The 27990-nt window shown below is 37.3% G+C and overlaps 1 protein-coding gene across 3 annotated transcripts in view; it reads left to right on the forward strand.

Annotated features, from left to right (window-relative positions):
• The window catches only part of PCDH19 (protocadherin 19), a 163983-nt gene that overhangs the window by 89528 nt on the left and 46465 nt on the right, over positions 1-27990 (forward strand). For 2 of the 3 annotated variants that reach the window (XM_055121827.1, XM_055121828.1), the window contains exon 5: positions 16436-16608. In XM_055121827.1, the coding sequence (XP_054977802.1) occupies positions 16436-16608 (173 nt within the window). The remainder of the gene's footprint in view (positions 1-16435; positions 16609-27990) is intronic. The other variant, XM_055121826.1, reaches the window with a different exon arrangement.

Below are 27990 nucleotides of genomic sequence, written 5' to 3' on the forward strand. Positions count from 1 at the left end.
CTTCCTTCTCCCCCAGCTCATAAGGAAGGCTTCCAACTGTGGAGCAATCTTCCTGGCCCTGTCTCTACAGGGGTTAATCTCATATTATGATATTTTATATTTCACAAATGAGTACAGTCATTCTATATCTGTCCCTCTTTTTCTGACTCATTTCACTTAGCAAGATACTCTCCATGACCATCCACTTACAAGTAAATTTCATGATTCCACTTTTCTAACAGCTGCAAAGTATTCCATTATGTAGATGTACCAAAGTTTCTTTAACCAGTTGTCTGCTCTCGGGCACTCATGTTGCTTCCAGATTCTGGCTATTGTGAACAGTGCTGCAATGAACAGACAGGTGTAGATGTCATTTTTACTGTGCTTTTTTGCACCATCAGGATATATTTCCAGAAGTGGTATTGTGGGGCCATATGAAAGCTCAATTTCTAGTCTTTTAAGGAATGCCCTTATTGTTTCCCAAAAAGGCTGGACTAGTCGGTATTCCTGCCAACTATGAAAGAGAGTTCCTTTCTCCCAACATCTGTGCCAGCACTGGCTGTTCTCGTTCTTTTTGATGTGTGCCAGTCTCTGTGGGGCTGGAGTGATAGCACAGCGGTAGGGCATGCGGCTGATCTGTGTTCGATTCCTCCGCCCCTCTCGGAGAGCCCGGCAAGCTATCAGGAGTATAGAGCCCGCACGGCAGAGCCTGGCAAGCTACCCGTGGTGTATTGAATATGCCAAAGACAGTAACAATAAGTCTCACAATGAGAGAAGTTACTGGTGCCTGTTCGAGCAAATCAATGAGCCAGTCTCTGTGGTGTGAGATGATATCTCATTGTTTTGATTTCCATCTCCCTGATGATTAGCGATGTAGAGCATTTTTTTCATGTTCCTTTTGGCCAGTTGTATTTCTTTTTTGAGGAAGCTTCTGTTCATTTCTTCTTCCCATTTTTTGATGGGGTTGGCGTGGTTTTTTTTGTCCAATTCTATTACTGTCTTGTATATCCTGGATATTAACCCCTTATCAGATGGGTCTTGGGTAAATATTTTTTACTATTCTGTGGGCTCTCTGTATTTTTGTCCCTGTTTCTTTTGAGGTGCAGAAGTTTCTTAGTTTGATGTAGTTCCATTTTTTGTTTATTTCTACTTGCTTGGTCAGTGGTGTTTCGTCCTTAAAGAAGCTTTTAGCTTCAATGTCATGGAGTGTTCTTCCTACATTTTCTTCCATGTGCCTTATGGATTCAGGTTTGATATTGAGGTTCTTAATTCACTTTTATCTGACTTTTGTGCCTGGCATTAGACAAAGGTCAGAGTTCATTTTTTTTGTAGGTAGCTTTCCAGTTTTCTCAGCACCACTTGTTCAAGAGGCTTTTCTTGTTCCACTTCACCTTTCTTGCTCCTTTATCAAAGATTAAGTGATCATATATTTGAGAGTCTGTGGCAGAATATTCAATTCTGTTCCATTGGCCTGTGGGTCTGTTCCTATTTCAATACTGTGCTGTTTTAATTACTACTGCTTTGTAGTACAGTTTGAAGTTGGGGAATGTGATGCCAACTATCGTCTTTTTCTCAAGAATTGCTTTAGCTATTCATGGGATTTTATTGTTCCATATGAATTCCATGAGTGTTTTGTCTATTTCTTTGAAGAATGTCTTTGGTATCCTTACAGGGACCACATTAAATCTTATACTGCTTTAGGGAGTATTGTTAGAAAATAGATATCCTAGTATTATCAAACATAAGGTTTGAAAATTTTGAGAGGCTTTGAGGAATCCACTTTGTATATTTTCTTGATTCATGAAATAAAAAGGAAAGATGAGAAGTTGAGAATTATCTAATTGACAAAATCTCTTTAATGCACAGATTAACTTTGCAGCAGAAGTAAGCTTTGTTTTCTACTTCAGGAGTGTTATTTCAAAGTTTCTTTTTCCCTTAAACTTATGATAAAAATAGTGACCTGCCATCCTAACATATTCTTTCTGCTAGCTCTGGGTACCTAATAATTTCAAAACCAGGTTAAATTGATAGTATGGCCTTGATTTTCGTATCCTGGCAGATCTGAGACTCCTGGGGACAGGACCCTCACTTTCTCAGGTCAGCCTGAAATATCTAATTCAAAAGGCAGAGTGTGAGATGCAAAGTTATGGTGAAACTGTTAGCTTTGGGGATTTATGTATTTCCACAAAAGGATTGGAACTCACTAGAAAAATCTGATTTTTGATTGCATTATATTTCATTGTTGACACACATACATGAAAAAGCACAACCTGGACTTAATAGGCTCTTGGTGGAAAAGACACCTGATGGTGTCTGAAATGAAACATAGTGGCTTTTGTCATTGACCACTTTGATTAAAATGATAATATATATGAAAACACAATGATGTATGCATTTTAGCCAGGTTTTGTTTTTGTAACTTCAAGATATTTAGAAAACCACAAAGGTCTTTCAATTTATGAAATCAACTGAGTTTAGATAATGCACAATGTTAGAGTAATATAGGAGGTATTTAGAATTATGCATTTCTAGAGATTAATCATTTTAAATGTATAATGGATGAAAATCTAAAATGAGAGTGACAGTATCAGATGATAAAATTATACAAACAGTGTTTAGATAGCTCATGGCAATATTTGAAACTTATTTTTTATTATATATGATTTCTTGAGGATCTGTATACATACCTGTAAAACATACCCAGTTTAGAAAATTCTAAAACTGTTAACAATGTTGGCATTGCTATTAAACCCTTGTTTATTTGAATGCTAAACCAATCTCAAGCAAACTTTATTAACTCCTTTTCATAACTTTTTCTGCGTTACTTACTACTTATCTAAGAATATCACTTGGATATACTTCTGACATTCTTCAGCTCTTAACATTTATGGCCTGATTATTTACATGTAGGTTCTTTTTCTCTCTCTCACATTTTTCTATACCAGGTACACCAATAGAAATTTAGAGGTCAAGGGGGTTCTCATAGCACAAGTAGCTGTTGAGAAGGATAACTAGTGTGTATGAAAGGGAAGAGATAAAGGGCATGTTCCACATAATCAAGCAATCTAGTGTTATATTTATGTGGCTGCTTCTTCTTTTGTTTTTTATTACTTCCAAATTATGGGTATAGCCAAAGCTTATGCTAGAGTCATAGATTAACATGACAAGATAGTTTGGATATTTTTCTGGATGACTTGTTTTCTGGATGACTTTCTTCTAGATTTGATTTCTGGCTTTTTTCTTGGAGCAAGGAAAATCATCAGTGGTTCTTTGTCCCTGTTGTAGCATTCTCTTTCCTCATGCCAGTTTTCTGTGCTCCTATGTGGTACCCACTTTGTAATACTTTTGGAGCATATTAAGCAGGGTCTGAGACTTAAATAGCATAAAATAGGAAATGAACAAGTCATGAAAAGAGTACAGAAAGGAAACTGATTATTGACTCCTGAATTATGCAGGAGTCATCCTTGCTTCATCCTCCTTGCACAAATTCTTCCAAGGTATTACAGCACGTAATATTTTGCTTTGTGTATAACAAGTTCTGGCATGTTATTAATTATTAAATGGAATAAGTTGAATAAAATTTCAGCATATTTCCATTAAAAATAGCGTTAAATTTCCCTGTAAGCCAGGCATTTCTGACTTATGTTAGTAGAATTACCTGGAGGCTTGTTACATGCAGTCTTGGGTTCCATTTTTAGAGAATCTATATATTTTATTAGTTCCCAATATGATTGTGATATAGACAATCCCAAAACAACTCTGAAAAATTCCTTGTGTTCCTTAAATATTGGCACAATATATTTGACTCTCACCTCCCTCTCATCCTTATTCTTAGTGTTATTATGGCACAGGATCACCTATTAGGAAGATTTATAAAGGACTTCTAATATTTTTAAAGGGTAAATTAAATACACGTCATAATTTGAATAATATTTATTAATCAAGAATTTCTTGGCAGTTATTTGTGCAGTATCTCATTCCAGGTGTTTTCAAACAAATCTGTTTCTCTCTTATCCAACAGAATAATAGAGGCATTTGTATTTACAATAACTCTGCAAACATTTATCCCAAATAGTTCCATATAAGTTGGCATAAAAATACTTTATTTATCACTAGTACAGAAGCAACAGATAAATGAAATAGCACATTTAGATACCTGGCATAAATTTTTGTTTGGGGTCAGTAGCCATTCAATAAACAAATCTTTTTATTAATCCACTAAATGTTCTTACAATATCAAAGTAAGTGGTATTTTGTGGTATGAAAACTATTCTTCAAACCATTTACCTGTTTCTGGATTTGGGGTGGGTGGGTTATACTGTTTTTTTTTCTCAGAGCACAGGACTACCAGTTCATTACATTCTAGTAGTCAGATTTTTACTATTTTATACTTTTCTCCTTTTCAAGAAAAAAATCCCTGAATTACTTTATGATATTCATAGGTGTATATAAAATATGATTAAAAATTATAAAGGTTCAAAACCAAGTAGGAGAAGTGACACCCGAGACATAATTTACTATATTTAAACTTTATATTTGCCTACACCTTTGAGAAGCCAAAGCGAAATCATAAATATATCAGGGAATATAGATTTAAGTTTTTAAAAAATGGAAGCGCACACTGCCAGGGCCCCCCTCACACCCGTCCCACGTGTTCCTGTGTCCCCTCGCTGCTGAACCTGAAACTCCCCAGGCTGGAAAGGCTTGTGGGAAGCAATGGTTCCCATCTCCTGCCTTGCGTTAAGAAACTGGGTTCCTTGTAATTAAATATCAACCCAAAAAAAAGAAGGATACACACTTGAATGGAAAATTTTTTCCCGTTTCTGAATTTTAGGGGAAACATAGTAGATAATGTCTCATTATGACTTGTGGAAGATATAAAAGCATTTAAAACATACATTTTTGTTTCAGTCATGCCAAAAGACTATAGCATAAGGTTTAATCATCACCCAATAAAATCATTACTGTACAAAAATTACCATATCGAATAATAACCATTTATTTAGTGTCTATGTGTACCTGGTTCTTCATGTACAGTATCTCATTCAGTCTTCAAAATGGCCTCACGAAGAGGCTTTTAGTAAATAAATTTCACTGACAAAGACAAGGAGATTAAAATTCAAAAGAATTAGGTATCAGGTCTAGAATCCTATAGTGGAAGTAATAGATTGCATACCATTACTTATTTCAATGACTACAACTTTAGTGCTCTCTAATACTATAGTCTGGGCATCTAATATGTCACAAAAATAGGGTTAACGAATCAAAGATTGTGATTCTCAACTTTGGATGATTAGACAATGGCTGGAACATTTTTTGTTAATTTTACTGGGAGGAATCTCTATTGGAATTTAGAGGGCAGAGATCAGGGAAACTTATGAACATCCTACAATATTCAGAACAATTCCCAACACTGTATCACTGTCACTGTCATCCCATTGCTCATCGAGCAGGCACCAGTAACGTCTCCATTTTGAGACTTGTTGTTACTGTTTTTAGCATATCAAATACACCACAGGTAGCTTGCCAGGCTCTGCCCTGTGGGCGAGATACTCTCGGTAGCTTGCCCGGCTCTCGGAGAGGGGCAGAGGAATCGAACCAAGGTCGGCTGCGTGCAAGGTGAACGCCCTACTGCTGTGCTATTGCTGTGCGATAGCATAGCGGTAATTCCCAACAACAGAAAATTATTTAATAACAATTGTCAATAATTCCAAAGTTGAGGAACCTTGTTCTAGGAATATCTAAGTGCTTTGTCCTTTGTATATGTCCCTTATCATCATATATCTAAAACAGGTTGGGTACCTACTGAAATACAGTCAGCTCAATGCTGAATTCTTTGATTTTAAGGAACTAGTGTGGTGCACTAAAGAGATTTTCATAAACTTCAATACTAAAAACAGAGGTTGAAAAATTAATAGTTATTATTTAATTGTAGCACCAGTAATATTGTCTTGTAATTAATTTTTTAACCTAAGATGCAGAATACTTGTAGGCAGGACTAATTTTTTTTCTAAAAATAAATTTTGAATGTTAAAATAGTGGGATTAGTATTTATAAGTGTGTAAACACACAAAAAAGGAAGAGGGGGCACCACACTGGGCACAGGGCAGCAGCGCTCTATCTCTTCCGCCACCTGTGTTTGGTAGTCTCCAGCCGCTTCACCCACCCCGGGGAGGTTGATGGCGATGACGAGGCAGGCAAAGGAAGGAAAGAGGGCCAGGCTGGTTGGTCTCAGTTGCAGTTTATTCCATTCCCATCTCCATTCTCCTCTGATTCTCCTCCTGCTTCTTCTTCCCCCATGCTACTTCATTCTCCTTCTCCTCTGGATCTGGATGTGGATTTGGATTCTCCAGATCTGGCTCTGGGACTGGCCCCCAGCCCACTCTTACAGCTTAGTTAAATACGCCAGCATGAGGGGTCAGGGCTAACACACAGGTGTGGTCACAATCAATAGGGGTAAAATTCTTTTCCTCAGGGGATGCTGCTTCCAAGACAGATTCTCTTCCAGCAGGATGACCCACCCAAGAGCAGAATCTCATGGGCACGTATTTCTCCTCTCCTTGTCAAACTAACATATAAATATTCATAATATTAATCATTTTGTATGGATATAGCAAGAGATGCATTAAGCTTATAGAATTGCTCTCCTGGGGTCAACTTGATCTCAGACTTCGGTGCTCAGACTAAATTAGTCTTTCCTATCCCTAGAAGGGTCCTAGCCTCGTCGTTGCTTTTGGGTCATGACGTGACATGTCCATGACCAAGCTCTTAACTTATAGTTAAGCATTAGGCACTTTGGCTATGCCCATCTCGATGCCAGGGTAGCACATAACACACCACTTGAACTAGGTCTGTCCCATCCATCATCGGGACCCTGCTTTTGGGGGTGCTAGGAACTAAGGGCAACTGAGGCTTAAGTTGAGAAAGCAGATGCCCAGGACTGAATAATATTCGGAGCCAATTAAATCCCATATTACAAAAGCATATTAACAATTTTCTTTCTTTGTCCATACAAAAAGGATATTGCTTTAAAGTAAACTATTCAAAAGACACGAGGAGAGGAGAAAGTCAATATTAACTTACAATACAAGTTCAGTGTCCTAGAAAGGTCTGACCTTACAAATTAACAGAGTCTGATTAGGGGAAAGGCTGATTAACTGGTTGGGGAAGAGAGCAAAGAGAAGTGGTTACATGTAAACAAAGAAATGGGAGTGACTCGGGAGCACTTTGATGGGTTTGACCCGATAAACCTAAGCTCCCTGTAGCAAGGAGAACAGGACATACCAATGTTGTCTTAAAATGTTTAGAGATTATTACCAGATATGCCTAAACTCTTTGTGGCAAGGGAGAAAGGACAAACCAATGATATCCTTCATTAAGAAAGGAAGTCTTCACATCTTCTCCATAATGGTAGAAATGATGACACTCTTTAGAGCGTGTCTTCCAATTCATATTATTTTCCGTAAAGATTTGTAGTATGATGGTTTTTAATAGAAATTCTCCTGGTGGATTTGCAGGAATGAGTAGTGCATGATAAATCAGAGGGTTCGTGTGAACTGGCATATTAAATTATTTTCATTTAAATATAGTTGATGCTGTTATACATTTTGAAAATAATTAGAAAACAGGTCAATACTTCACTCTTTCCTGCTCATCATTGTCTTATAATTATGGCTTTATAGTCACTGGCCTTTTTCATGTTTTTCATTTTATATTTGGAGCAGTAAACATTCTACATAGAATTTGATTATATGACTAAAATCTTTCATGATTTCTTTTGATCAGTTGTGGAAAATGACAATGTGGCTACTATGTCAATTGCATGGATCTTTATAATATTTACTTAATTTTCTTACTTAAGCCATAGAGATAAACCTGTGGATGTTCAGGTTGAGCAGGTCAAGTTAGCTTCCAATGTCATCTCCACAGTGGTTCTTTTTTCCAGATGCGTAGTAGGTTTGCTTGTATTTATCCTAACGCAGAAGAGTTCCACTTCCTCTTTTTGAGGCAACAGCACATTTTCTTGAGCATTCCTTACTGATATGATATGGAATCATCTCACTAGGTATTTCATATGCATAACGTAGTGTAAACACAGATTCTGTGAGAGCATACAAAATATTAGAAATAGTGGTGGGGCCCTCTACTTATAGCCCTTTCTAGATTTTGTGAGCAATGATGTATAGCATTCTTTATTAGTATGCTCATTTCATTATATGGTGAATTTATTAGACAGGTGCTGGAAAAAATAAGCACAAACAGAAATTTTACATCTTCTTGGCATAACTTTAATCAAAGTTTTACTCGTACACCTAATTTCTCAGTTTTATCCCACTTTACATGAACCAACACAGCTCTTATCTTAGATTTGGCCTTTCATCTCTTTCCCTTGAATAAGTCAGCATGCCTTTTTCAATTAAAACTAAAGGATTTGGGGGGATGGAGAGATAGTACAGCAGGAAGAATACTTTCCTTGCACTTGGCTGACTTGGGTTCAATCCTGGCACCTAAGACCATCAGGAATTATCCCTGACTACAGAGTCAGGAGTAAGCCTTAAGTACCATTGGTGTGGCCCTCAAACCAAACCATACCAACAAAAAAACCCCCACAGACCCCAAGAAACCAATGAGTTTTCTCATCCTGAATTTTTTTTCATTTTAATTGCATTATTTCAATTTATTCCACTTTTAGATTTGCAGTTGATTAATTGATATCTTTGAAGATCTTTTTTTTCCTATTTTTAAAAATATCCCATTTTAGTTTTATTTGTTTTTTGATTGAATCATGGTGAGGCACAGTTACAAAGCTTTCATGTTTGAGTTTCAGTCATTTAATGATCGAACTAGTGTATATCTCTCCACTAGTGTATATTATCCATCACCAATGTCCCCAATGAAATGAGTAAGAAAGAGAGGGACAGATATAGAATGACTGTACTCCTTTGTGGAATATAAAATAACTTAATATGAATAAAATAAAATAAAATTAAAATAACATAATATGAGACTAACACCCAAGGACAGTAGAGACAAGGGTCAGGAAGATTGCAGATCTATTTTTATACAAGGTGATTAACATCTAGGCTTGTAGATAAACTTCCTAAATCTATCCCTGGATATTTTACACTTTTAGTTGTGTAACCTTGAGCAAATTATTAATCTCATATGTCTATGTGTGTGTGTGTTCACAAAAGTGTGTAAGCCACCTCCCGACCTGGCCAGCCACTGCCAACAGACACATGAAGGAGGGAGCAGGGCCACCAAGCTGGTTGGTGATCAGTCACCGTTTATTCCAATTTCCATCCAGCTGTTTATTCCATTCTCCGAGCGTGCCCATACCAGACTTACTGCATGCCCCATTCCAGTTTCCCCCACCCCAATTCCTGTTTCTTACTGCCCCTCATGCTAGTCTGCTCCTGTCTTGTATTCCCGCTTCTCCTGTGCTCTGTTTCACTGTATCACTGTCGTCCCGTTGATCACGATTTGCTCGAGCAGGCTCCTATAGTAACACCTCCATTTGTCCTAGCCCTGAGATTTTAGCAGCCTCTCTTTACTCGTTCTTCCCAGTGGTGCCACATTGGAGACTCTTTCAGGGTAAGGGGAATGAGGCCCCTCAATGTTACCACATTTGGCATATCAAATACGGCATGGAGAGCTTGCCAGGCTCTACCGTGTGGGCAGGATGCTGTCGGTACCCTGCCAGGTTCTCCGAGAGGGATATATATATATATATATATATATATATATATATATATATATAGACACACATTATATATAAATAAAGATTGCTTATCTTCTATCTTACACCCCATCAAATGTGATATGCTACACTTGATATATCAGTGGCATATTGTATGACATGTTGCACCGCCGTATGTTCCTGGAATTCTAAATTTTTTTCATAGGGTGCTAGAACTGGTCAGACCTCATGGCCTCCTACTCAACATCGGTGCAGCCATGGATGCCCCTGAGCAGTATGAGAGTATGAGTGGCCTGAGTAGTTTGTGGCACCAAAAGCTAAAATAGCTCCATGTCCTCAGGCCCTACCATAGAACTTCCTGACCCAGTTTGACACATTTGACTGAAAGTGACCCCTACACCTCCTAGGCACTGCTTATGAGGCCTGCCCTACAAAATGAAGAGAGAAAAAATGAAGCAAAAAAAACACAAGAAGAAATCCTGAGATAACTTGGAATAAAATTAAAAGAGGAAACACCTTGATCACAGAAAAAAGAACAAAGTAACAGGGGAAGAATTGCTTGTAGCATAAATAATATCTGATAAATTTCTAAATATGAGGAGAGAGACACGTACCCTGCTCCAAGCAGACCAAAGAGTTCCAGACAAAATAAATCCAATCATAATGACATAAAAACACACTATAATTAAATTGGCAAATTTCAAAAATACTCCTAAAAGCACCAACAGAACCAAAGACTCACATATAAAGAATATAAAAGACTCATATCCTAAAGAAGGAAATAGTATGATATATTCAGAGTATTGAGTGAAATCTCTAACTAACAATCCTCATATCATGCTAAGTTATAACTCATGCTTCAAACAATGGTAGAAGGCATTCAAAATCTTCAAATATGTTATACAATAAATATTATATGATCTTCTATAAAAGTCAAGAAAAAAACCTGTGAAGCAGAAAATGATGAGATCTATACTATAACCACTGAAGGAAAGAAAGTCAGGAATGTTCTTAAAGCAGCTATCAGTAGTTCAGAGAAGATATATTGATGACATCACAATAGTAGCTGGAGACTTTCAAGATCCCACTCTTGTCATCAGACAGATGAACCAAGCATAAAATATGCTTGGTTTATGATAAAATCTAAATGAGACGGAAGAACTGGTACGAATAGATGTATACAGAGTTCTCCATTCTTCAAACTAAATATATAATATTCTTCAGTGTGCATGGAACATTATGCGTAATAGAAATCATGCCAAGTCTTTTTTCAGACTATAATGCTTTGAAAGAAGTTAAACAGAAAGTTGGGAGAAGTTCAACTATTTGGAGACTAAACAATGTAGTATTGAATAAATATTGGGTCAAAGAGGAAGCACAAAGACATGAAATATTCCTAAAAATAAATGACAATAATAACAACGAAAGCTACCATAAACTGTAGAACATAGCAAAAGCAGTGCTAAGAGAGAAGTTACTATTATAACTGTAACATCAACAAATAATAAGAATCTCAAGTAAATAGCCTAACCTCCCATCTTGAGAAACTAGAAAAAGAGTAATAGAGGAGACCCAAAGTAGATTAATACTATAATAAAAAATAAAGTAGAAATCAATGACATAGTAACCAAGAATACAATATTTAAAATCAAGGAAATGAAAAGTTGGATTTTTTTAAAGAATGGCTGAAATCAGTTTTCAAGCTCAGAGCTCTGAGGGACTGGAATCCAGGCGGGCCATGCCACTAGGACCCAACTTTCAAGGACTTGCATGATCTCCCCCAATCCAGGTACAGGCCCAGTGGGTATCCAGAGGTGTGGCTGCATCAGTTATTCTCCCCCTCCATATCCCATAAGAACCATAAATAAACCTCTTAGGTAGACCTTTAACTAGAGCAGTCTGATCACCAAAAACACGTTAGACCAATAATTCATTAGCTCCGCCTCAATTAATATACACCAAAAACCCAACAGTTACAGTGAACTGAAAGTCTAAACTGCACAGGTCACAATGATAAAGCAACACAGAAGCCCACCAAGCTTAGTTAGTGAAGAAACTAGCCCATAGGACCAACCAGTGCACTAGACAACCTCTTTAACAAGGAATTTAGAAAGGAGTTATGAGGACGCATAGGGAACTAAAAGAATGGCTGAAATATTGTATGTCTAAAACCCAAATATCAATAACTTTGTAAATAAATTTTTAATAAAATAAAAATTTTAAAAAGACATCACCTTATGTTTATACTTCTTCTTCTTCTGGATTATTTAAATTAATATGACATCTTTCACTCCCATCCATACTGAGGCAAACTGCATGATTTCATTAATCCTTAGAGTTGCATAGTATTCCATTGTCTATATATACCACATCTTCATGGTCCACTGATCTGGTGTTGTTCACTTATATGTGGTATTTAGAGTAACTGGATGAGGTAATGCAATGGTGTAAATGAGGGTTTCCTAGATCACCCTTGGCCCCAGAGTCTAGGAAGGAGAAGGAAAGAAATAGAGTGAAGGGGAACGGGAGAAGTGATAGATGGCAAGCAACGGGGGAGTAGGAGTCAAGGGAACTCAGGTATATGGGTGGTGTCAAGGAATGATCACTGTCACTGTCACTGTCACTGTCATCCCGTTGCTCATCTATTTCTTCGTCTCTCATTGAGAGACTTTTTTTTGTTACTGTTTTTGGCATATCCAATACGCATGGGTAGCTTGCCAGGCTCTGCTCGCGGGCTCGATACTCTTGGTAGCTTGCCGGGCTCTCCAAGAGGGGTGGAGGAATCAAACTCGGGTCAGCCGCGTGAAAGGCGAAAGCCCAACAGGTTCCAAAAACAGAAAGTCAGTTTTACCAACCATTCAAAGAGAACCTACTACCTGTATGTCTCCAGATCCTTCAGAAAATGAAGAAACAGAAATTCTTCCAAGCAGTTTCTGTGAAGCCAAGATTTCCCTAATACTTAAAGTTGACAGAGACATTACTGGAAAAAAAATACATCTGTTCAGTTTCTCTGATGAATATAGAGGCAAAGATTTCCCCAAAAAAACCTTATTGAACAATACATCAAAAGGAATGCAAAGGATGGTTCAATATGTGCAAATAACTTAGTGTGTTATACCACATTAGCAAAATGAAAAGTAATGATCATATGATCATAGCCAGATAGCTCAATGGCTTGAGCATAAGCTCTGTGTGCAAAAGATATAGATTTGATCCACAGCACTTTATGGTCCCCTAGGTACTTCTGCCTAGAATCACTCCTCATTTATTATCTGAGAGTAATCCCCAAGCACCACTGAAAGTGCCCATCAAACAAACAATAATTCATATGATCATATGAATAGATTTAAGGAAAGCTATTTTTGGACAAGATTCAACACCCTTTCATGGAAAAAATTCTCAACAAATTAGGGGTAGCAGGAATTCACTTCAATATAATGAAGTTCACATTCAACAACCCCACAGGTAACATCATACTCAGTAGCAAAAAAACTGAGCACTTTCCCTCTAAATTCAGACATAAGCTAAAGATGTCTACTCTCACAACTGTTAATTAATGTATACATGAAGGCTTAGCCACAGCAATCCTTTCCGCAGGGAAAGAATTCAAATGCAGTCACATTGGAAAAGAAGTTTCTCAGATGTCACGATTTTATACATAGAAGGTACTAAAGACACATAAAAATTTCTTGCAGGGGGATCCCAGGTGGTGCTAATAGTCATGGTGGGTCCACTTTGAGCAAGACATGGCAAAGCAAGTCAGTGTTCCTTTGCTAGAGCATAAGAATGTGATTGTTCTTGGCCCCACACTGCTTGAAATCATCAGAGTCACCCCCAGCAATGTTCAGGAATCTCCAAGGATTTACTCAGTGATGCTCAAGTGGCCCTATGGTGCTAGGGATTGAACCCAGCTCAGGCACATGCAGTATCTTAATCCTTGTACTATCTCCACTTAACAAAAAATTCTGGGGAATTTATTTAAAAATAATGTGAAATACATATCTGTATATGTGTTAATATAAACTGTCAGTATTAAAAGAAATAGTCAAGAAAATAAGATAGTGAGAAAATATTCCAGGCTCATGAATTAAAAGAAAAATCATTATTTGTTAAAATGGTCATCCTATCCAAGCATTAATCAGATTTCATTGCACTCCCTATCAAAATTTCAATGACTTTCTCTAAGAGCATAATAGAGCAAACACTAATATAATTTTCACAGAATCATGGAACTCCCTAAATATCCAAAAATGATTCTGGAAATAAAAATAAGATGGGAGTCATTGCATTCCCTGACTTTAAATTATGCTATAGTACTAGAATATGGTACTAGAATAAAATCAAGTACTCATACTGACAGAAAATAATCAAAAGCACAGATCCCGAAATAAACCCTCACATCTATGAATAGTTAATCAGTGACAAATGAATTAAGCACATTAAGTGGAGAAAATAAAGCTTCTTCAACAAGTGGTGCTGGGAAAGCAGGTTAGCCACATACAACTTAATTTAGACCTCTATATTACATCATAGACATAAGCTAATTCCAAGTGAATCAAAGACCTCGACATTAGACAAGGCTCAGTAAAATATATCCAATAAAACTTAGGTATTACTTTTCATGATACTGACCAGTGTTTTTCAGTGATTTGGCTCTAGTTGTAAATAAAAAAGCAGAATTCAACAAGAGGGTCTACATCAAACTAAAAAGTTGCTGCACAGCAAAAGAAACTATGACTAAAATATCATGCAATTTGCATATAAGTGGATCAGCATGGAAAGTATCATGTTGAGTGAAATGGGTCAGAAAGAGAGAAACAGACATAGAAAAATCGCACTCATCTTTGGAATATAAAGTAGCAGAATGGGAGACTAACACCCAAGAGTAGTAGATATAAGAAGCAGGAGGCCTGCCCAATAGCTTGGAAACTGGCTTCACATGCTGGGGGAAAGGCAGCTGAGACAGAGAAGGGAACACCTAATAGAGATGTTGGGAGGATCTACTGGGGTTGAAAGTTGTGTGCCGAAAGTAGACTATAGACCAAACATGATGGCCACTCAATACCTCTGGAAACATTGGTGGAGGAGAATGGGCACTGATGGAGGGATATAAACAATCACTGTATGACTGAAATGCAAGCATGAAAGTTCATAAGTTTGTAACTGTACCTCATGGTGATTCACTAATAAAAATTTTTAAAAAAGAGATTAGATTTTAAGAAATTCACCATTTGCATCATTAACGTGTAAAAAAAGAAACTATGACTAAAATAAAAAGGATACACTAATTAATGGAAGAGAATAGTTGCATGTCATACATCTGACAAAAAAACTAACATCGAACATATAAAATGTACTCACAAAACTTGACAATCCAAAAAAACCAAATAACCCATCAAAAATGAGAGGAGCTGAACAGACACTTCCTCAAAGAAGACATACATGACATACAAAAATAGTGTTTAACACCACATATTTTCAAGGAAATGTAATTCAAAGTGACAATAAAATATCAAATCATACCTGGAAAATGGCGCAAATAAGAGATTGAAGCAGTGCAATGGTCATGTAGTGTAAAAAAATACCCTCTTTCACTGTTAGTGGAATGGTCATTTAATTCAACCTTTATAAAAATGTTATGGAACCATTTCATAAATTTAGGAATGTAACTTTCATATGAACTAGCAATTTCACTCTTAAGAATATATACCAAGAACAAAAAGTGATTTTTGTATAGGCACACCAGTTTTCATTGTACGACTGTCTACAATAGCCAAAATTGAGAAACAACTCATATGTACAATGAGAGATGTGTAGATAAAGGAAGTGTCACATAAATTCACAACAAAATACAACTGATCTTTAGCCTTTTACCACAACTTTAATGGAACCAGGGCGTGTCATGGTAAGTGAAGAAAGTCAGATGGAGGATAAATGTTGGATTATCTTATTCATATGTGGTGCATAAAGAAATGAAGCAAAAAATGGACAGTTTGCAATGAAACCAGATTATTGAAGTGTGACAACAAAAGTGAGATCAGTAAATGAGGAGGTGGTGGTGGGAGAGAGGAATGGGCATAGGAAAAGAGAAGGGGCAGACTAAAAGGTACGTCTGTACAAAGTTGGGCATTTTGTTGGTGGTGGAGTTGCAGTATAAACATTGATACTGCCATAACAATTTATATCAATAATAAAAATACTAGAAAAAAAACTTTGAAAACATGTTTGTTTATGTCATACATCTATAATGCTTTCTCATGCATTATAAACCCTTGGAAAAGATTAGCTATATATAAGAAGAGGAAAAACTGAAAAGATGATTTTGGGGGGGCAGGTGTTCGTTTCCGATTTATACCTTCTTAATGCATCCCCATAAATAATTGAAAATATTATAGACATCAGCACCAATCATGGGTACCACTGTTCAATTGAAATTGGGGTGGGGGTTTTGGCCGTACTTGGAAGTGCTCAGAAAGTACTCTTAACTCTGTGCTTGAGGATCCCATCCTGTAGGCCAGGGATTGTACAAATGTCTCCAGCAAGCAAAGTGTGCATTTAGCTTGCTGCACTCTCTATTTGGTCCTGAACTTTCTGCAATTTTAAGTATCATTATCTTGAAACAAAAATTCCTTTTGTTCCTGCCTTATAGGGCAATCCAGTAACTGTTGGTCTCCTACAGAGCCGACACTGTTATAACAAATAATTTAAGAATTACATCTGTCACAATTGTCAATTATTTCTCTTTCTTTAACTCAGCAGCTCCACCTTTAAGGATTTAGAGGGCAACAGCCTGAAGGACAGTGGGCATGAGGAAAGCGACCAGACTGACAGTGAACATGATGTCCAGAGAAGCCTGTATTGCGATACTGCTGTGAATGATGTGCTGAATGCTAGTGTGACTTCTATGGGATCCCAGATGCCTGACCATGGTAAGATCTGGTTGGATGTAAGTTATAACTGCAGACGCACAATCATAAGCACACTGTATTACTTTACTGTAGTGAGTGTGTTTTCAAGACGTCTGCTGAACCTATGTCTCTGTAGCACTACAGGTGTTTGAGATGTCCTGACCAGAATTTTTTGCATTCTCCCCGGGTGTATCATATGGTAATACAGAATGTTTAGCCTTTTAAAAAGCTGACAATATGTACACATTGCATATGTTATCCTTATTAATAACATCACTGAGCACATAAGAAATGAGCAGATACCTTCTCATCAGTGATTTATTTAAACAGTAAAGTTGTATGGAACACAGCATTAATGAGACCAAAGAGATGGGCTTTGTTTCCATATCATTCTGGTTAACTTTATCCAGATATAAAACTCTTGTCACATCTTGTATAGTATTTTTAGGGGTGTGGGGTGGGGAGGTTTTGGCCACAAGCTGTTGTTTCCAGAACTTACTTCTTACTCTGTGCTTAGGGATCACTTGTGGCAGTGTTCAATGGATCATATACTGTGCCAGGGGTCCAACAGGGGTCAGCTGCACACAAGACAAGTGCTATAAGATACTGGGAAAGATACTGGGACTGGACATACATACATATATATGTAGCTATACTATTTTTCTATCCCCAACATATTATATATTTACTGAGGATAATTACCAAACTTTCCACTTTGTCTATACCAAAACTCCCCAGCTAACCACACAATGCATGCCATTAGTCATAGGAAGGATTAGAATAAGAAAACTTTAACCCATCCCCATAAATAATTGAAAGTGTTATCTGTATCAGCATCAATGATGGATGTTTCTTTTCAATTGGTCAAGTGTTTGAGTTACTCAGAAAGTACTCCCAGCTCTGTGCTTAGGGATCCCATACTATAGTGCCAGGGATTGTACCAATGTCTCCAGCATGGAAATCATGCACAATCTTAAGTATCATTATCAGAATAAGAAAATAAGACTGGGCTGGAAACATAGGGCAGTGAATAAGGAGCTTACCTTGCAGGCTTGATTTATGGCACCATATATGGTCCTCTGAGAACCACCAAAAGTGATCCTTGAGTACAGAGCCTGGAGTAAGTGTGGTGCACTACTGAGTGTGGTTCAAAAATAAATCCAAACTGACTCAATATGAATATATTTTTGCAAATAAACTATGGTTCAAATTTGCATGTGTTGTACTAAGAACAGTTCATTTTTATTAACTTAACAATATATGCATTGATAAAAGGAGCTATTTAAAACAGTGTCAGACATAAGCAAGGGTATAAAAACATAAGTAGAGTTCATCTAAGTTGGAATGTTTAGAAGGATTTGGGCACAAATTTCATTTTCAGTGTTTTACTGATGCAAATATGGTCTGCATATAGTCTATCTTTTTCAATTAAAAAGTATGAATTCTGTTTGGTGTTTAGGCTTAGTGAAGCCTTAGAATGGCTAAATGTTGAAAGAGGCTAGAATCAAGCTCAGCTGGAATCCATATTACTAAAAGACTTAAAGATGAGAGAACAAAATATGGTGATTATGTGCTGGTCTTTAGCTGTTTCATTTCACTGTAAACATCATTAAATGCTTTTGTTTGGGTCTTGTAAATGAATCCAAAGGCGAAAATGTATGAGCCACAAAACAGGATGTTTTCTATGGAAAATTTATTCACTGTGCATGTCATTAAATTTTCAAATCTGTAACCTCCCTAGCAGAACCAAGTGTCAAAGTTTATAATATAGATAGGTCACTATTGCATATTGCTACTTTATGTCATTCAGAGTGGTGAAACCCACAGAGATAATATATTTTCTGGCAATTTTAATGAGATATAAAGATGAAAGAATTGACGGTAGCACAGTGGGTAGGGCATTTGACTTGCACGCGGCCGACCCCGGTTCGGTTCCTCCGTCCATCTCAGAGAACCCAGCAAGCTACAGAGAGTATCCCGCCCTCACGGCAGAGCCTAGCAAGCTCCCCATGAGCGTATTTGATATGCCAAAAATAGTAACAACAAGTCTCACAATGGAGACATTACTGATACCCACTTGAGCAAATCAATAAACAACGGAACAACAGTGCTACAGTGCTATACTCTAAATGCTTCCAGGCAAGGAAATGATCATAATGGATTCTCACTTTATGCTTGGTTTGCACGACATATATTTTAATTTCTTGTACATTTTTCTAGGACAACAGTATCAGTGGATTGCAACTAATTTTTTTCAGGGGAATGTTTCTTACCAATGAGACGCACTACATAAGCATATATATGTATACATAAATTTACATTTTTCATAAACATTTACATTTTAGGCTCAACAATAAGATACTTGTCACAGTTCTAAAACTTTCTGTGATGGCATTTAATTGTTGCATCTCAAGACTGTTCATCCTAGCAACAAATGTTGCATCACAGTTTATTTGAGTTGATTATTTCTACCACAAACTGTGACAATTACTACAATCAACAGTTTATAGCACTTTACTTACTATTTCAAACTTTGATTCACATAATAAACATCTCTCATTTTTATCACAAGGCACAGTTCTTGAAAGGCAATGAATCACATGCATGTCTGATACTGTAGCTAGAATGATTTAAAATTTGTTACAGGAAGATATAGTAGGGTTGCTTCTGAGGAATACAGATTTTAAAAGGGGAGAAAGGAAAATCATCCATAGGTCTCAGACTGATAGTGAAAGTCTCAAAAACTCCCTGATGGAAAATAACAGCCTTAGATCTTTTTGGCTCATTGATAGGCATCTCAAATCCAAGTGCCCTTACATCCCTTGAGGTTCTAGAGGTGAGCTGTTCTAACATTTGACTGAATTTCTTTGGAGAAAAGGAAGATTTATAATGACCATACCAGATAAATTCTGATCTTGATATTATTTCTTCTAGTCCTGCGAAAGTTGAGCAAAATATATACAATAGAGTTTACCTTCAACCTTCATTTTGCTAAGTTTGGCATGCTTTATATTTTATGTCTGTAGCTCTCTCTGTGATGTTTTTAAATTGGTTATGAGCACAGTATCTTTCTTTGCACATATGTGGCATATGATATATGAATTCTCAGGATTATGGAGAATTACATTTGTATGTTAAGTCTTTCCTTGTGCAAGAACAAAATATTAAGTGAACAAATACTCTGTTGCAAGGGGAAAGGTAGAAATGTATATTCTGTTTGAATTCTATTTTTTATTATTTAGATAATATAGTTAAAATGGGGTTAATTTTTATACTTGTACAGAGTTTCTGTGTACAGAGTTTCTATGCTTACACCAGAACCAAAGTGCTCAATATCCTCCATCACTGACCATGTCTGTTCTTCTCCGCCTTTTCCCACCCACACCAACCTCTCTGAATCCCCTATATAATTCAGAACTGTTGTTAGATTCCATTGTTTTATTTTCATTGAGTACCATCCATTTCCTTGCTTCTTTGCATACCACATATCAATAATATTATTCATATGTAGCATTTTTTCTTATTAATCTGGCTTATTTTGCTTAATATGACACCATCAGTTTCCGCTGAGTTGTAGCAAAAGGCAAATTTTATCTTTTCTTATAACTGAGTGGTGTTCCATTATGAATATAAGTTACAATTTATATTTTTAATATTAATTTTTTATTGTCTTAAATCACTGAGATAGAGCATTACAAAACTGTTCATGATTGGGTTTCAGTCATACAATGTTCCAACACCCATCCCTCAACCAGTGTAATTTTCCATCAACAATGTTCCCTGTTTCCCTCCCACCCCTACAAACCACTGACCCCACTGACCCCACCCTGCCTTCCTTTATATCAGTCAACTCTTTCTTCTCTCTCTCTTTTCCTTTCTCTCATTTTTGGCATTATTGTTTGCAATACAACTGTTGAAATGTTATCATGTATATCCCTTTACCTACTTTTAACACTCAGTTCTTGTCCAGAATGATTATTTCAAATATTGTTGTCATATGGACCCACCTCTATCTTAACTACTCTCCACCTCTCACACCCTTGTGGTATTCCAACCCTTGACCAGTTCTCCTAGCCCATTTCCCCTGGCCTTGTATATTAGTCTTATACTAATTTTTTTTTTGCTTTATGGGTCACACCGGCGATGCACAGGGGTTACTCCTGGCTCTGCACTCAGGAATTACCCTTGGCGGTGCTCAGAGGACCATATGGGATGCTGGGATTCGAACCTGGGTCGGCTGCGTGCAAGGCAAACGCCCTACCACTGTGCTATGGCTCCAGCCCCCTAGTCTCATACTAATTTTTTATAACTCACAAATGAATGCAGTCATTCTATATCTGTCACTCTCCTTCCGACTCATTTCACTCACATGTTACTCTCCAAGTCTATCCATTTATTGGCAAATTTCGTGACCTTATTTTTCCTAGCAGTTGTGTAGTATTCCATTGTGTAGATATACCATAGTTTCTTTGTCTACTCGTCTGTTCTCGGGCACGCAGGTTATTTCCAGATTCTGACTATTGTGAATAGCGTTGTACTGAATATAGAAGTGCAGATAGTGTTTCTGCTGTGTACTCTTGGACCCCCAGGGTATATTTCCCAAAGTGATATTGCGGGTCAAATGGAAGCTAAATTTCTAGTTTTTTGAGGAATGTCCATATACAATGTTTTATTCTTTTTTATTTTTAATTTATTGTAATGTAGACAAAAGGCACATCTGTTGATACAATTCTAGAGTTGTAATTGATTAGGTAATAAAGCTCCAGTATTAAAATAAAAAAGTATAGAAACGAATTTTTATGTAAAAATTGTTAGAGCTCTTAGTTGTTAATTCCTTATGTAAGAACTTACTAAGCTGTTTGTTGCTAGTTGAGTGTAATTGTTTTTGTTTGAGTTTTGTTGGCTTCTTTCCCAAATTAGATGACTTACTTTCCCATCTAATTTGGTGTGTTCCTAATGTAATTACAGTATTGAGGAATTTGAGGATCAGAGTGTTCAGGATCTATGGTCTGGGTACTGGGTTAACCAAAATTATTCCCAGTGTGCCATCTCTCCAGAGAATTTTAGTGCAACAGTGGAGTTGAACCCTTGGTATGGCTGCAGTGGTGAGGTGTAGGTGCAGATGCAGGACTTCAGCAGGGCAGGCAACTTGGTGGCCAGCCTTCCAAGGACATCCCAGAGATTTCAACTGCAGGGACCAGATTTTAGCTGCTTGGCGTGCATCTACACCGTTTTTTTAATCTACTCATGTATTTGGATGCTAGGTTTGTTTCCAAATTTTATCTATTATAAATAATACTATAATGAACATAGGTGTTATAAATAATACTGCAATGAAAATAGGTGTTCTTAGTTCTTCTTCTGTCTTTCCACAGTCAAGTATTCCTCTGAACAATTTAAGTGCTCTATCCTGGACTTTTCTTTTCTCTTCTCTTCTCTGCAGCTGTTTACCTCCCCTTGCCTTCCACTGCTGCATGCTCTTCTCTTATGGAACCCTTTCCTGAGGTGGAGAGATGTCTGGGTGTAGTGATTTTCTCTTCTGAAACTCAGTTCCAGGTTTTCATTCAATTAATTCCTCAGTGTAGGTTTTGCTTTGGAAGAATGTTAGTATTTTGAGATCCCCTTCATTCAGCCATCTAGGTTTGTCCCACTCATTGCTTTCCTGAACAATGTACTTCTTCAAAATGTCAAAACCATATGTTGAATTTAAAATTTTTATTAACTTTTATTCATTTAAACTATCATGGAATGTTATGGATTTACATTTACACCTCTGTATTCATGTATTTGTAGTTGTCACCACTCCTACCACCAAAGTGTTAGTACCTCCCACCACCAAAAAGTCACCTCTATTTATTCCTCTAACCAACAAATCATTTCTCTATGGTACTCACCATAGTTATCAATGAGTACAGAATTTGGCTCTGTTGTTACTTTCCAATTAGTTGTTTTAGTATTTCACATTATGTATATGAGTAAAATAATTTAAGCCTTTCACTTATTTATTTCACTTAGAGTAATCACCTCAATATCTATATATTTTTCCACAGTCACAATTTATCTTTGTTAAAAAAGAATCACACATGATAACCTCTCAGTATCTGTGTTGCAGACCATAGTTCCGAAAAGGAAAGAGAGAGAGATGACAGAGACAGAGAGAGAAGGAAAGTGCCTGCCATAGAACCATAGAGACAGGCTTGGAGAGATGGGGTGACAGGAAATAAACTGGGGTCATTGGTGGTGGGAAATGGACACCGGTGGATGGATTGTTGTTGGATCATTGTACGACTGAAACCCCATCTTGAACAGCTTTGTAACTGTGTATCTCATGGCGACTCAGTTAAAAAATAAAGAGTCCAGAAATAAAAAAAAACACAAAAAGGAAAAGAGTAGCATGGTAGTCAATCAAGTATATATTCTACTGAGTTTCTTTATCTTGTCATCTGCTAATCGGCATTTAAGTTGATTCTATATTTTGACTGTTGTCCATAGTGTTGCTATGAACAGAGGGCTACAGATGCTCTTTTAAATTCATGTTTCAGCAATGGAGCCATAATACAGCAAGTAGGATGCTTGCCTTACATGAGGCCAACCTGTGTTTGATCCGAAGCATCCCATAGCATTAAGAAGAGTGCAGAGCCAGGAGTAATTCTAAGCATTGCCAGGTGTGGCCAAAACCAAAACATATATATAAAACAAAACTCATGCATCATATCCTTCAAAAAAGTATGTAGGACTTGTCTTGCTTGATCACTTGTAATTTCCTTTTATATTTTTAAGGAATCTCAATACTGATTTTCTTCAGAGATGCAGCAATTACATTCTCAGTAACTTTTCTCTATGTCCTCATCAACATCTGCTTTCAGTATTTTAGATATAATTTATTATCATAGATGTGAGATTATATCTCATGGGCTTTTGATTTACATTTTGCTAATAAGCTTTATTGAACATTTCTTCATTCACACGTGGGATATTTATATGTCTTCTGTGGAGTAGTGTCTATTTAGGTCTTTTTTCATATTTAAACAAATGAGTTGCTTAAGTTTTTGTTGTTGAATCGTGTGCATTCACAGATATTTTGCATATTAACCCTTTGTCAATATATAATATGCAGATAAGATATGTTCTACTAATTGCAAGGGTTGCATTTTATGTTTTTGTGGTAGTTTTTATTTATTTATTTATTTTTATTGAATCACCATGTGGAAAGTTACAAAGTTCTCAGGCTTATGTCTAAGTTATACAATATTCAAACACCCATCCCTTCACCAGTGCCCATATGCCACCACCAAAAACCCCAGTATACCTCCCACCCCTGCCCCCTACCCCCAACTGCATAACTGATAAATTTCACTTCATTTTCTCTTTACCTTGACTACATTCCATATTTCAACACAAAACTCACTATTGTTGTTTGAGTTTTCCCCCAAGAAAAACAGCCCTACTACCAAGGAAGCATTTGATAATTAGTTTTCCATTTCTGGAAATGAAGAGATATGTAGCCCCACTGCTCCAAGTACGTAACTCTTTTTTTCCCTTTTTCATTTTCCTTTTTCCCCCCTCATCCCCCTCCCCTTGCTTCATAGTATGGTGGCCGCCACACCGCGTTTCTCCCTGAAAATGGGAAACAACTGGGAAAGAGGGATATTTCCTCTTCTTGGCCGGCGTGGGGCTGTTGCTTAGTTCACAGTCCAGAGAAATAGCTGCTACTTTGATTACCTTCAATATTTCATCAAAAATCTCACTGTTATTATTTGGAGTTTCCCCCCAAGTCAGACCTGCTAAAAAGGAACCGATTCACATTTCTGATAATTAAGAGATGTTAAGTCAGTTTTGGATTTCTGTATAAAGTCCAGGGAAAATTCTTCCAGAAATTACATAGCCCATCTCACAGTCCCTGTAAGAAGCTGCGCTGGATGCCAAAATGTGTTAGAAGGTCTCTGGAATCAAAGTCTTTAGGAGCAGAGGGCCCATTTCGCTCTCAGCAGCTCCGGATTTATCTCTGGGTTAGGGGTCTTAGAAGGTGGCTCCTGCCATGTGGATGTTGCTGCCGCCGCCATTTTCCATGCAGAAAGACAGGTTGGAGAGGAAAGATCCATCCCCGGGCAGCACGGAGTTGTAGCCCAGCTCACAGTCCAAGTGCATTGCTGTAAGAAGCTGCGCTGGATGCTAAAATGTATTAAAAGGTCTCTGGAATCAAAGTCTTTAGGTGCAGAGGGTCCCTGTGGTAGTTTTTTAAATATGCTTTTAAAATTTCTTGGTTAGTCTCTTGTTTATTCTTTTTTCTTTAATTTTATTGAATCACCGCGAGATAGTTACAGGATTTCATGTTTGGGTTACAATCTCACAATGATCAAACACCTATCCCTCCACCAGTGCTCTTGCTTCTACTACCTTGCAGGGGCTGGAGCAATAGCACAGCGGGTAGGGTGTTTGCCTTGCATGTGGCCGACCAGGGTTCGATTCCTCCGCCCCTCTTGGAGCCTGGCAAGCTACCGAGAGTATGTCACCAACACGGCAGAGCCTGGCAAGCTACCCGTGGCGTATTCGATATGACAAAAACAGTAACAATAAGGCTCACAATAGAGACATTACTGTTGCCCGCTTGAGCAAATCAATGAGGAACAGGATGACAGTGACAATGACAGTGAGTGACAGCTACCATTGCAGTTAGAGTTGAGTTTCTAAAGACATCTCTGATATTTTGGTCCTGGAGAATATCACCTATGTATATTCTATGCATTTTTGGTCTTGGCCTAATATCTAACTCCTTAAACTATTTGAGTTAATTTTTATGTATGGTTTTTAATAGTGTTTAAGTTTATTTTTATTAATTAATATTTTTGCAAGGAGTAATTCCTGAGTGCATGAGCCAGGAGTGACCCCTGTGCATCGCCGGGTGTGACCCCAAAACAAAAAAACATTGCAATTGGTATTTTGATGGGGTTTTTCATAAAGACTTGCAGATTGCTTTAGTACAGTAACATTGTTCATCAGAACCAAGAAAGTACTATAATCATTTTACCTAAATGACAATAATACAAAATTTTATAATGTGCCATTTTAGGGGCTGGAGCAATAGTACAGTGAGTAGGTCACTTTGCATGAAACTGACCAAGGTTTGATCTACCAGGAAGGACAATTGAGCATACAGTCAAGAATAATCCCTTTACACAGCTTGATGTGGCACTCCAAAAACAGAATGGTACATTTTAATAATGTTTATTCTTCCCTTCTATGACCATATTTTATGTATTTTTATTCTCTGTGTCCTCTATTTCATTTAGTAATGTGCTATTGTTTTAAGCACATAGGTCTTTTGATTTCTTTGGTAGGTTAATTCAGGTGCATTTTATTTTTCATGCAATTATAGTAAGATTTCTTAACTTTCCTTTCTTCCAACTTATTCCTTGAGAAAATATGTTTTATTTTTGTTGATGTGATATATTACATTACTTGATTTGTGTATGTTCAACCGTCTGTGTGCAATGTAGGGGTGAATAACACTTGGCCATGATGATAAATCCTATTGATGTGTTGTCATTTTAAATTTTGCAAGATTTTTATAGGATTTTTTTTTGCTTTTTGGGTCACACCCAGCGATGCTCAGGGGTTACTCCTGGCTTTGCACTCAGGAATTACTCCTGGCGGTGCTTGGGGGACTATATGGGATTCCGGGGATCTAACCCGGGTCGGCCGCGTGCAAGGCAAACGCCCTACCCGCTGTGCTATCGCTCCGGCCCCTTTTATAGGATTTTTAAAATAAATTATGACTCTGATATTGTTATTTTTGTGTGTGTGCACTGCTTTTTTTTGGTCAGAATTAGGGTGATAATCGTCTAGTAGACTGTGTTTAGGTGTGTTAACTTCCTCTTTGATGTTTTGGACTGGTTTAAGTAGGATGGATATTAGGTTTTTCTTTGAAAATTTTATAGAATTCACAAATTCTCTGTCAACAAGAGCAGTGGTTTTCCTATTGGAAGCCAAGCTGGGCTTTTACTGAATACTAGGCATAGGCCAGCCTTAAAAATTGGGATGATCTCGCAACACTGAAAAACCAAAGAATTTTCTAATTTCCCCTACATTGTTCAATTTTTTGGCATATAGACATTCAAAGTAGTTTCAGATGTATCTTTATATTCATGTAGTAGCAATTAGACTTCATTTCTTTTGTTTCTAATTATTTTATCAGGATCTTTTCCCTTTTTTCTTGGTTAACTTAGCTAGGGGTTAATCAATTTTACTGACCTTTTCTAAGAAGATGTTTTAGTTTTATTAGTCTTAAAAAATTTCATTTTATTTTAGAAGCCATGGTTTGCAGTACTATTAATGATAAGGTTTCTTGCATAAAACATTCCACTACCAAACTCTCTAACATGCTGTCTGTTTTTCCATCCACCTTTGTCATATCCTATTTCTCCTTATCTCCCCATCATAAACTTCGTACAGAAGAACAGTTCTCAGTTTATGTTACCTTTGGGCATTTGTTATTCACCTGTATATTTCTTTATTTTCCACATACCAGAGAGATCATTTTGTGTCTGCTTCTCTCCTGACTACAATCAGCATGATACTCTCCATATCCCATGGCAGTAAATTGCATGATTTATCTTTTCTTCCAGCCATTTGGGAAAACAATATGGGGACTTATAAAAAACAACTAGGAATTGAGCTTCTACATGATTCAGAAATTCCACCTCTTGGCATCTACCCCAACGACTCAAAATTGTTCAGAAAAGACATCTGCACTCCTATGTTCATTACAGTGCAGTTCACAATGATCTGGAAATAATCTGTGTCCAATATCATATGGCTGGATAAAGAAACTATGATAAATATGCACACAATAGTATACTGTGCAGCTTAAAGGCAGGATGGGAGATGTGTGCTGAAAGTAGATAAAGGACCAAACATGATAGTCTTTCACTATCTGTTTTGGAAACCATAATTCCAGAAAATAGAGAGAGAGTAAGAAGGAAATTGTCTGCCATAGAGACAGGGGGTGGGATAGGATGGAGGTGGAGGGAGTGACATTGGTGGTCGAAAATGTATAACACCCAAAGGAGAGAGAGAACACTAAGGAATTCCCTGTCACAGGGGATGGGGGTGTCGGGGGGGGGGGCGGATGACACAGGGGGTGGGGGGAGGGAGGGACCCTGGGGCCATCAATGGAGGAGAATGGGCACTGGTGAAGGGATGGGTACTCAAGTATTGTATGACTGTAACACAGGCACAAAACTCTGTAACTGCACCCTCCCAGTTACTCATTCATAAAAAAAAAAGAAAAAAGAAAGAAAAAAGAAAATGTACACTGATGGAGGGATTTGTGTTTGATCATTGCATGACTGAAACTCAGTCTTGAAAGCTTTGTAGCTGTATTTGACTGTATCTCACAGTGAC

This window comes from Sorex araneus, chromosome X (genome assembly GCF_027595985.1).
Source record: "Sorex araneus isolate mSorAra2 chromosome X, mSorAra2.pri, whole genome shotgun sequence".
Lineage (NCBI taxonomy): Eukaryota > Metazoa > Chordata > Mammalia > Eulipotyphla > Soricidae > Sorex > Sorex araneus.